At 41.0% G+C, this 12,766-nt stretch overlaps 1 protein-coding gene across 1 annotated transcript in view; it reads left to right on the forward strand.

Annotated features, from left to right (window-relative positions):
* The window catches only part of LOC143975948 (von Willebrand factor A domain-containing protein 5A-like), an 86,608-nt gene that overhangs the window by 35,579 nt on the left and 38,263 nt on the right, over positions 1-12,766 (forward strand). Inside the window, exons 6-7 of the mRNA XM_077478477.1 lie at positions 10,667-10,781; positions 11,636-11,811. Of these exons, the coding sequence (XP_077334603.1) occupies positions 10,667-10,781; positions 11,636-11,811 (291 nt within the window). The remainder of the gene's footprint in view (positions 1-10,666; positions 10,782-11,635; positions 11,812-12,766) is intronic.

Below are 12,766 nucleotides of genomic sequence, written 5' to 3' on the forward strand. Positions count from 1 at the left end.
TGATGAATATGAAATAATAGTAACACAGTATGAATATGGGTGGTAAGATGATTTGTTTTGATGTTTGTGATGTATGTTTTAAAGTGACGGGACATTGCCACAAGGGCAATTCCAGGTAACAAGTCACTGACACATTTAGAAGCAAGAAAAATATTTTGTCAGTAAAGTGTAAAAATGTATTAAAATTATAGAGACTAAAATTTTTATTTCTGACTTAAAATCGTGAACAATTTGATCTATATAATTTGGGTAAATATTGACTTAAAATTGTAAAGTCATTTTGCACTGTGGTAAATTTAATATGAAAGAAACAAACGTAAAAATATTATATTTGCTTATTTCTAAAAGAAAAGGTAATCTATAAACTGTGAGCTAAAAATCGTTAATTTAAATACTTGCTGGGTGGCTAATAATGTGGTCATTGGAGCCACACCCAATACACTTAATAAAATTGATAAAATGTTAAAAAGATTAATGACGTAAAGAGAGGCTTTTACTGATGATTAAAGTTTAAAAACAAGGGAGGTGATTGGGCTGGTCTATTACAAACAACCCAGGGTGCGAATGAGACATGTGATATGTTCTTTCAAAGGATGAGTGAGCAAGTTGCTGCAGGTTGTCAGAATGCAAATGAGGAATTGATTGATGGTATCCTTAGAAGTGCTTTGATGAGTGGGTTTAACAAAAAAGTGAGTGACAGAATAAAGATGATAAGACCAGAATGGAGGACAATGGGGTCCTTTTCTATAATGAATTTGGCTAGAAACATAGAACGAGATATAGAGGATAAAGAGAAAGCCAGACCACAGAGAGTAATGTATGTAGGTCCTAATGGTAAATTTGTACCTGAAAATAGTGGTCATAAAAAAAAAAAATACAAAACATTTTAAGTCACGAAAACATGATCCCCCTAATGTGATGTGTTACAGATGTCGGAAAAAGGTCCATTGTGCCAGACCTTGCAAGAATGATCAAGCTAAACCTCAAAATGAACCTGAACTAGAACAAAGGGAGTCCTCTAACCTGGGTAGATATTGACAAGAAGGCCAACCAGTGTCTAATAAAGCTTTTGAGAAAATTATGTATGCTGATGTTTCTCTCAAAGGTAATAACAGTCAAGATGCTTCTGTACCCCTTACTTTTTCTAATTTTCCACATGTTAATTTTGACTGTTTGGTGGATTCTGGGGCGGCCAAAACGGTTCTAAAAGCAGAAAATATACCTTCTAGTATACTGTCAGGAAAAATAATTAATGGAATTGGACTGGGAGGAGTTCCATGCCCACTTCAAGAAACCAAACCTGTTAAACTGAAATTAGGAAACCAAACAGAGATCATTACTAGTCTCTTAGTGTCCTCATCTACTCCTGAGAATCTTCTAGGGTCGGATGTGTTGTCACAAATACAGGCCTGCATTCAGTATACACCTGATGGAATTAAAGTAACAACCCCCCCTATCTGATGAGGTGTTAAATCAAGCTTCTGCTGCCATACTACTAGCTAAATGTGTAGATACAGCTGACATTCCTGGCTTGAGTCAAGTACCTGAAACTCTATGGGCAATTGACAGGTATGATGTTGGATTGTTGAATGTGACACCTGTACATGTCAAACTAAAGGAAGGAGCTCACCTTCCACGTAAGCCCCAGTATCCCCTGAATCCACAACAAATAGAAGGGATACAATTGCAACTTGACCGATATCTGGAAAAGGATGTAGTTGCCAAATGTACTTCACCTGCAAATACTCCTCTATTTCCAGTTAAAAAAAAAAAAAAAAAAAAAAAAAAAAAAGTGAACCAGGACAACCAACTGTATACCGGTTGGTACATGATTTGTTATTGATTTGGCTAATGCATATTTTTCTGTTCCTATTACCATAGAGTGTCAGCATTATTTTGCATTTACTATGGCCGGGCAGCAGTATACCTCTAAACCCAGGAGATTGGGTGGTGGTAAAGAAACATATACGAAAAGGGCTTGAACCCAGATACAAAAGCCCATTTCAGGTACAACTAGTGACACACACAGCAGTGAAACTCCAATCCTGGATACACGCTTGCCATTGCAAAAAGGTCACAGAACCTGCAGAATGAAGGTGGTATTACTCTCATGTTTTTTTTACAACACTAATCTCTGCTTTACATGTTGATCAAAATCATTATTTCTCCTTACTTAATGTAACTGCCTTCATGCTAAACGAGACCAACTGTTGGATTTGTGGGGCACAGCTAGAGCATGGTAAGCAAGGCTATCTGCTGACTACAACTCCATTTTACTGGGATAATGAGACTAGTGAGTTTAACATTAGTATTAGAGATGTATGTAAAGCCAATTTTTCTATTGAACAGTATAGATTAACACTCCAATATCCAGGTAAAGGGAAATACTGCTATAGGAGAACAGACGAGAGTACATTTGTACCGGGGAGTAATACTACCATCACAATTAGAGGTAAACAAAAAAAACAATCGTAATTCCTGATAAAAATACTACTGTGTATCAACTAGGGCATAGCAAATGTCAATATAAATTGAAGAATTGTACTAACACACCATCTAACTGCCAGTGTGTGAAAATCAATCAAGAAGAAATAAATTACACTGTTAATTGGACTTGTATGAATGAGCCCATGGAGGCATGGATGGAAAATGGTAATGTCAAAGTAAACATATATGATCGTCTTCAATGTCTGAATATAAGTGATAATCAGACTCAGAAAGATATTGTATTCCAGGCCCATTTAATGCTAAAATACTATGAGTGCACCATACTCCCCTTAAACTTATTCTTTATATGAGGAAATAATGCTTACCGATTTATCCCTAAATACTTTCAAGGCACCTGTTATTTAGGATATGTACTTCCACAAGTAAGCTATTTTAAGCACCTCCCAACAGGAAGCTCCCAAAGGCACTCTAGAAAACATAGAGAAGTACCTGTCAGCAATCATCTCCTTAAAGGGACTGATGGAGTCTGGGAAGATGGATATGTACCAGACCATGTTGATATTAGTGAAGGTGATAGATTAGCAGCTATAATACTTCCCATGTATGGCCCAGCCAGAGCTATACAAATGATAAGGAGACTGGCACGAATAATGGAAAAAAATAGTGAATGAAACGACCGAAACTGTTATCCTGCTAAATAAAGAACAAAAACAGCTTCGAATAGTGGCCCTACAAAATAGAATGGCCCTCGATTACTTGTTAGCTGAACAAGGAGGAGTATGTGCATTAATTAATGACACTTACTGTACGTATATACCTGACTATAGTATTAATATAACTGATCACATCAATAAGGTAAAAGAAGCTGTGGCAGCCTTAAGGAGAAGGCCTAAATCCATGCTTGATGGTATTTCTAATAGTATCAAGGGCTGGTTTAACAATCTTTTTGGTAATTTCGGTAAATAGCTTTCTGATATTCTGTATTCTATTGGAACTGTCCTCCTCTATGTCATGGGTTTCTTCCTGGTAATATATGTTTCTTATTATTGTCTTAAAATATGTATTACTAAACTCCTTAGATGTGCTACTAAACCAGCTTCTAATCCAAGGTTGGTGCCTTCCTCCTCATATCAGCACCTCCAGGATCTACATATAGGTAAGCCATACATGCCTTTAATAGTTACCAAAAGTGAATGTGATGTGGAATCACCACACTGGAACAGCGTAATGGAAACCGCTACACTGTCAATGGTCAGAGGCCCAAGTGTTCAACACAATTAGTGTGAAATATAATATTGCCTAAAGGTTAAATACCTCCTAATAATGTTTATTTACATGTTTGTGTGTATTAATGGTAATCTTTGTTTCCATAGACTGTTTTTGAAGAAGTTTTCCAATATGCTCAGTATGGTGATGTATAACTGTCGACAAAGGGGAACTTATAAAAAAAAAAAAATCAGTTTTTTGAGCTGCTCATTTTTAACCATGGTGAATAATAGTTTTTTTTATATAGTAATGGTATACCATACATAAAATCCACGTGGTAACATTTAGTTTGACGTCAAACAATTTTTTTTTGGGGTATTAGAAAAAGTGCACTGGTAAAATATCTAAGAAAGAAAATGTTAAATATCTCTAATGTTTGTTTTATTTTTAGGAGGAAAATATAATGTGTTTTGTTACTAAAATGTTGATGCTTATTCCTCAGATTAGTTCTATGTCCTGAGTTGATTTATTTAAGGTCTTCAGAACAGGAGACCACAGCCTTCAAAGACAATGCAACAATGGAAGTATTGTTCTAAGGCCCCTTTCACACATGCGGATGGTATGTCCGTATTTCATCCATCCGTTTGCGGATGAAATACGGGCATACATTCATCCCTATGGGATAGCGGGTGTCTGCGGATGAGCATCCGCAGACACCCGCTATTGTCCGCCTCCGCAACTGTCCGATTCTGCAGACGGAGGAAAATCCTATTTTTCTATCCGTCTGCAGAGCGGATCGGATGAACACGGACAGACGGTCCGTGCTCATCCGATCCCCATAGAGGAGAGCGGAGAGCTGACAGGGCGGTCCCTGCACAGTGTGCGGAGACCGCCCTGTCCGCCGCCGGCTCAGCGGGGACAACGGAGCGATCCCCACTGAGCGAGCGGATCATCACGGGGCAGATCATTACTGATCCGTCCCATGTGAAAGAGGCCTAAAGTGTTTTTTATTTTCATATGTAAACATTTATGGGTTTCACTCCCCCCACTAGCTAAATATTGGTGCAGCCATCTGAGTCTATACTGCCCAGTTTCTTGTTCTTATTTACAGTATGAAGTGTTAAATCTTTTTTTGTTGTGGTATGATCTGACGTATATGAGTTTTGAAATTTAAAGAGTTTCAATGCCCTAGATCACAGGTGTCAAACAAGGCCCACGGGCTGAATCCGGCCCTCCAGGCCATTTCATGTGGCCCTCGCACCTCTCCTGCAGCTGCAGGAGAGCTCCAGCCCTCCTCTGGTCCTCCTTCAGACCCTGTACTTTCTGCTTTCAAGCAATGCATGCAGCTTCTTCCCAGCAGTAGCATAAGGAAAAGGGTTGCACTGTGATGTTAGGGAGAGTAGGGGACTCAACTTCTTATGGTGGGGTGGCTCTTGACATCTAATGTAAGGGGAGGGGATGTGTTGGACATCTAATCGTACAGATACAACCGGCCCTTTTGAGGACAATCATAATGCTGATGGGGCCCACAATGAAATTGAGTTTGGCACCCCTGGCCTAGATAATTAAGCGTCTCCTGTCTTAGACTACGTTTCCACTATAGTGACCCCCAAAGTCACGTAATTCAGAGAGTCTGGAGTGTGACTTTGATTCATCTCCACAGTCTCTAGATCAGAGTCGCATCAAGGTAGTTTCAAAGTTTCTGCAACTTTAAGTCGCAACAGTGGGAACTGAGCCTTATATAGTTTTTGTATATTATTTTATGATGAAATTTTTTTCATTAAGATTGAATTGAATAATTGCTGCTCTAGTTTAAACAACTATGATGACAAAAAAAATAAAAAATAAAATAAAAAAATAATTAATGTATTATTACTACATATATGTCAGTATTACTACATTGAGTGTTAACATTACTTGGGTATTATTAAGATTTTGAATCAGACCTGTCACAGATCTTTTGCTTTTCTATAGATCTGTCCCCTCTATTCCCAAAGATCAGTAGGTATGCTGGCATTACATAGTAGGTGAGGTTGAGAAGTCCATTAAGTCCAACCTATGTGTGTGATGTATTACTATTGGCATATAGTTCCAATGCTTTAACTTATAAGGTCTGCGGTTGAGATTAGACGTGCTGTTAATTGAATTAGCTACTTGCCCAGCCAGTACTGCCTTTTCAAGCTGAAGCAGATTGCCTTAGGCTTTGAATAATAATGTCCCAAGCAAGTCTGCCTTTGTGTCTCCAAGTCTATTTTAAGCTAGTTTCCTGTTCGGTGACACCATGCAACTTCACTTATAGATTCCTGTGTGACTGTTTGCATGGCTACTCATTTCTAGCCGTCTTATGTGTCTTTGTGTATCTGTCCCCAATGTCTGTGTGTGTGTCCAGGCACAAACCTGGGTGAGTAAGAGGGCCACAACCGGGGAACTGTTTGCAGCACAACCCATCTCTACCATTAAAGAGGAAGTAAACCCTGATGGGTTTACTTCCTCTTTCATTCCCTGCAAAGGCAAAGCATAATGGACTACTATGCATCACATAGTAGCCCATTATGTGTCACTTACCTGACACAGGAGCCAGCGAAGTCCCCTGTAGTCCGCCGCATCCATCTTGCTGGTGGCGTCTCGTAGCTCCGCCGCTGTCATTCGGCGAAGCCGTGACGATGTCACTCCCGCGCATGCGCACGGGAGTCGACACGCGCGGCAGCTCCATTCTTGGAAATGCCGCGCTCAGTGCGCCTGCGCGTCGCTGTCTACGGCGCATGCGCCGTAGACAGCGGTGCCCGTTTTCGGGCAAATATCTCCTAAACCATATAGGTTTAGGAGATATTGCTTGGACCTACAGGTAAGCCTTAATCTAGGCTTACCTGTAGGTCAAAGTGGTTTGTAAGGGTTTACAACCACTTTAAGAGCTCTGGAAAAGACAAGGCAGTTCCTTAGACTCTGCGCCTTGGCCCTTTCAAGGGCCCTCACCATTTTTGCATGTGCGGACATGCTGTGTTCCCCTCCTAGATAGTACCATTAGGTATCCTTCCTGCCTTAGAACCCTTGTATATCAACTGTATCTTGTGAAACTGACTTCCTGTGAACCCTGAACCCCAGTACTGCACTATACCCCTGTCATTCTTGTAAATTCTGTATTCTGTGCTCTCTTGTCTACGTTCCTGTAGGATCACTGATCTAAGATGTACAGTGGTGTGAAAAAGTGTTTGCCCCCTTCCTCATTTCCTGTTCCTTTGCATGTTTGTCACACTTAAGTGTTTCGGAACATCAAACCAATTTAAACAATAGTCAAGGACAACACAAGTAAACACAAAATGCAATTTGTAAAGGAAGGTGTTTATTATTAAAGGTGAAAAAAAATCCAAACCATCATGGCCCTGTGTGAAAAAGTGATTGCCCCCTAAACCTAATAACTGGTTGGGCCACCCTTAGCAGCAACAACTGCAACCAAGTGTTTGCGATAACGTGCAATGAGGCTTTTACAGCGTCCTGGAGGAATTTTGGCCCACTCATCTTTGCAGAATTGTCCTAATTCAGTTACATTAGAGGGTTTTCGAGCATGAACGGCCTTTTTAAGGTCATACCACAGCATCTCAATAGGATTCAGGTCAGGACTTTGGCTAGGCCACTCCAAAGTCTTCATTTTGTTTTTCTTCAGCCATTCGGTGGTGGACTTGCTGGTGTGTTTAGGATCATTGTCCTGCTGCAGAACCCAAGTTCGTTTCAGCTTGAGTACACGAACAGATGGTCGGACATTCTCCTTCAGGATCTCTTGGTAGACAGCAGAATTCATAGTTCCTTTTATCACGGCAAGTCTTCCAGGTCCTGAAGCAGCAAAACAGCCCCAGACCATCACACTACAACCACCATATTTTACTGTTGGTATAATGTTCTTTTTATGAAATGCAGTGTTCCTTCTACGCCAGATATACTTGGACACACACCTTCCAAAGAGTTCCACTTTTGTCTCATCGGTCCACAGAATGTTGTCCCAAAAGTCTTGGGGATCATCAAGACGTGTTGTGGAGAAATTGAGACGAGCTTTGATGTTCTTTTTGCTCAGCAGTGGTTTTCTCCTTGGAACTCTGCCATGCAGGCCATTTTTGCCCAGTCTTTTCCTGATGGTGGAGGCATGAACGCTGACCTTAACTGAGGCAAGTGAGGCCTGCAGTTCCTTGGACGTTGTTGTGGGGTCTTTTGTGACCTCTTGGATGAGTCGTCGCTGCGCTCTTGGGGTAATTTTGGGCGGCCGGCCACTCCTGGGAAGGTTCACCACTGTTCCATGTCTTCGCCATTTGTGGATAATGGCTCTCACTGTGGTTCGCTGGATTCCCAAAGCTTTGGAAATGGCTTTATAACCCTTTCCAGACTGATAGATCTCAATTACTTTCTTTCTCAATTGTTCCTGAATTTCTTTGGGTCTCGGCATGATGTGTAGCTTTTAAGGATCTTCTGGTGGACCTTACTGTGTCAAGCAGCTCCTATTTAAGTGATGCCTTGATTGTGAACAGGTGTGGCAATAATCAGGCCTGGGTGTGGCTAGAGAAATTGAACTCAGGTGTGGACAACCACAGTTATAGTATGTTTTAACTAGGGGGGCAATCACTTTTTCACACAGGGCCATGATGGTTTGGATTTTTTTTCACCTTTAATAATAAACACCTTCATTTACAAATTGCATTTTGTGTTTACTTGTGTTGTCCTTGACTATTGTTTAAATTGGTTTGATGTTCCGAAACACTTAAGTGTGACAAACATGCAAAGGAACAGGAAATGAGGAAGGGGGCAAGCACTTTTTCACACCACTGTATATGATAGCAGCCCCCCTCTGAGAAGCCTATTGTTCATGATAAATGTTTCATTGAATTCAGGATAGTCTAGATTAAATGACAGTTGAATAATATTTTATACTGAATGATAATGGTTTACGTTTTTCTTTTTTTCTAGATCGTATTTGCTTCTAGAACATAGATTTACTTCAGCAGTAAAAAAAACTCAACGGCTTTATGGGCATTTTTGTTAATGATGAAATGTTGGACTAACAATCTGAGTGACGCCATCTTCATAAATTTCCTCCCTGATTTCATGGCTTTATGACATCAACCACAAACAGCATTGATGGAAAAGAGTGCTTTCAAAAGCTTTGTAGATGTCTGAAGAACTTTGATACTTATCATGTCAGCTGTCTAAAGAGAAAATCAAAAACGCAAAAAGATCTGCACACCTACCGGAAGTTTCTTGTCATGTGGACTGCGATAGTCCTGAAGAAAAGAAGATTATGTATGAACATTGTATGCGTTCTTAAGGTGTTGCAGTGGAGTCTTATAGACTAGCTGTCAAAGTTACAGCGGAGGAATCAACAAAAGACTTGGCGTTCTTCATACATTGTTAGATCAACGTGTAATTTTTATTTTTGTCATTTTTTTTTTTTTTTGTATTTTTACATTTTTGTTTAGCCTTCAAAAAGCAAAATGAGTTCTTTTTTCTGCAGAAGTAAATTGTGTACATAAATTAGGAGGAATATGAACTAGAAAAATATATATTTCAACTAAGATTAGGCAGTTAGAGAGATGTTGGAGCGATTGATAAGAATTGTAGTTGTATCTGCTTTTATTTAAAATGCCATTTGTGTTAGGTTTTGTATGTTTTATGAGACTTTGTTTTTTCCATCTTCCCCATTATCTTGACAATTAATATTCACATCTAGTTAGGCCCTACACAGCTTTAACTGTCACCAAAAGAATCTCTATACTGAATAGTCAAGAACCCAACTGTCCACAACCACTATGTGAATTGTTTGGTTTAGTGCTGTTAACTTATGTTTTGTTAGTTATGTGGTCAATTTTTAATTTGACCAAAAGATGGGATTGAGCGGGTAAATGGAATCGCCATTTATTTATAAACAATTTTGTCATGATTATCAAAAACATGTATTCTGATTAAAGCGGGAGTCCGCCGGGAGTCTGCGTTTTTTTTTTTTTTTTAAAAGCCAGCAGCTACAAATACTGCAGCTGCTGACTTTTAAAATAGTGACACTTACCTGTCCAGCGCGCCCGCGATGTCGGCACCCGAAGCCGATCTCTCGATCGTCTCTCGGGTGCTGCCGCCGCCATCTTGGGTATGGGAATCAGGAAGTGGAGCCTTTCGGCTTCATTTCCCGGTTCCCCCTTTCCGCAGAGAGCCATCCCAGAAGTGGGTGCAGATACCTGTACTGTACAGGTACCTGCACCCCCCTCCCCCCTGAAAGGTGCCAATTGTGGCGCCGGAGGGGGGGGAGGGTTCCGATTAGCGGAAGGTCCACTTTAGGGTGGACCTCCGCTTTAAGCAAATGTATTTGTTTCAAATACACAGGATGTGTTTTTATAGCTGTCTTGATAGTGTCCAAATGCCATTCACACCTCCAGCTGTGAGGGGGCATTTTCCCAGAGAATCTGGAAGTGACACCTAGGTGCGAAGTGACCATCCCTTTGTGAATATAAATACAATTACAACTTGATCAGACCTTCAAAGAAGACTCACAAGACCTCCACCCCCTTTTAGAATTGTATAAATGTTTTAAGGCTCCCAGCCTCAGCTAGAGCAATGACTTCACCATGTACTGTATATGCTTGCTCCCCTGCCTATGGCTAAAACCATAGGCTTGAATATTAAATACATCTTTTATAATGTGGTTCAGCAGTCAACATGTTATTGGAATCCCCTAACTTCTGGGAGTTCCCTATCAATGGCAATAGGGCAAAGCTGGGCAGAAGCAGCAGAAGTTTACACTGAGATATCGGGACACAGCACAGGACTAAATCTTCAAGGGATAAGGGAATTTAAACTGGGATAGTTGGCAAGTATGAGGCAGCTGCTTTGGGCCCCACTACAATGATGGGGCCCAGGGCAGCTGCCCCTTTTGCCCTGCCTTAAACGGTCCTGGCAAGAGCCTCTACTTTGGTGTGTTTGTATGTTGTACTCCCTTGTGAATTGTTCGGTGTGAAAATGCATTTTTCCATACCTCCCATAGGTGTCATTGGCTGAAGGCCATAAATTTGATCGAGATGTAGAAATTCTGGTCTACTACAATGAAGTGAATAGGCCCAGCGTCACTCTGGAGTCTGGTCTTCCAGATGCTGCAGAAGGTCAGTTGATCTGTTTTGGACCAGAGTTTTATAGCATGCTAATGTCGCATATTGAGCTTCAATCATTCAGTTTTCCATTGGAACCCTTCCACTCTCGTACAAATGCATTACAATAAAGCCCAACTGAACAATCCGTCTATATCAACCCAGGCGCATCAAAACAAAAGGTGTGCAAAGTCTTAATTGGTTTTCCTTAGAAAAGCCTGTCTCCAGTTTGCATGGTGCAAAGAACCCTTGCCCTTTGGAAGCTGTGGTCTCTCTGCAGAGGTACAACACAGCCTGCTTGTTCATCATCAGAGCTTTTCATTCAGCAGGGACTATGGGTTTTGGTTGAGAAGCTCTTGTTCTGACGTGACAGTGGGCATGTCAGGGCACTCTTTCCATGCACAGGGCAAGGGTCTTTCTCTGGAGCATGCTGGCAGGGGACAGGCTTTCCTACTCCTGGCTGTGGCTGCTTTCTGAAGAAAAATCTAGGACTATGAAATCTTTGTTTTGATGCACCTGGAATGCATTGACATTCATTGAACTTTGAATAAAACTCCAACCAAAAATGTATTTTTGTTCGTATAGAGTGGAGAAGGTTCTATTCCCACCTGTGTTCTCATTGGGAGCTTTCCAACAACTTCCAGCTAAGACAGGAAGGACATGATGGAAAATCTCTCCAATGCGTATGCAGACTCTACTAAAAAATGTAGTTTTTTTTTATTTATTTTTTGTAAATTAGAGTTGTGTGGTTTTCTTCTACTTGCCTGTCTTTGTGACAATTCCCCCCCCCCCCCACCCTTTTTCTTACCAGGTTGGGAAGTGAGAATTTAATAAAAAAAAAATCTTTCCACTCTATGGAAAAAAAAAAGGTTCTTTTATGGCGTATCCTGTCGCCATGTTGAATTTCTACCCCAGCTTTCCCAAGACTCAGGAACAGTCAAAGTGTGTAGAGTTCATATATGTCGTAGACCGGTCTGGCAGTATGGACTGTCCAATGAACTCTGAGCCGAACGCCCCAATGCGCATACAGAGCGCTAAGATCAGTGTACTGCGCCTTTTGTAACGCTAAGGAGAACGTGCTTGGGAATCATTGCAGGGGGGTACACAAGGGCAAATGTCTATGTCCAATAAAAACTGCTGCGTATATGCAGTGTACAATCCTGAGATCTTACAGTAGTCATGGTGCCTGACGGATTTAAATCCAGCAAATGTGCACAAATTAATGAGCACATGCCCAATGGTAAAGACAATGGACTAGAAATGGGGAAAACGAGAAGATGGTAATGGAGCAATGAGAGAGGGCCCTCGGTGATATGACTAACTTGAAAGTAGGTTTGCCTTTGTACATCTTTACACATTATGGCAAGAACCCTCCCTGCTCTGGTTGTAGTTTAGTCCTGTCATAAAGACCACCTTTGTGGAGAAGTATGAGTCCTGGTGGTTCCAGGTCTGTATCTCAGTATGCAACAAAGTCTGGATGAGTGAGATGGACCCTTGAACTCTTGGGCCACTTTTTCACATGATCAGGTCTGTCTTTCTGGCACACCTGATTGGAAGGTCAAGTTTCCCCTATGGAAATCACTATGCTTTCCTTTTTGATCTGCTAAAAAAAGATCCGACAGCGAAGTCTATTTTACTCTTGGCTTTCCATAGAGCAGAGCGGGCTCTGTCAATATCCGCTCTGCTCAGCAGATCTATGGACAGAGCCCCCCTGGTCAAAATGGAGTCTGCTCAATGTGAAAGGGACCTTTGGGGAACTCCAACTTAAATTTTTTTTGTAACGGAAGGCTGGAATCCCTGTCAACTTATTTCTGTGTTCCTGTTGCAGATTTTCCATCCCTTGCCATCTGGTAAAACAGCTGTCACCAGGACTGAATGGATGGGGTACACTTTTTTAGTAAGCCCCAGATGGCAGTGATTTGAAATAGACTTCTAAATGGATTTCTACTTAACATTCATCTACTACTAAGAGTATTGGTGACCTGCCTCATGGTTATATG

This window comes from Lithobates pipiens, unplaced genomic scaffold, assembly GCF_037356315.1.
Source record: "Lithobates pipiens isolate NorthernLeopardFrog02 unplaced genomic scaffold, aLitPip1_a1.2 Scaffold_13, whole genome shotgun sequence".
NCBI lineage: Eukaryota > Metazoa > Chordata > Amphibia > Anura > Ranidae > Lithobates > Lithobates pipiens.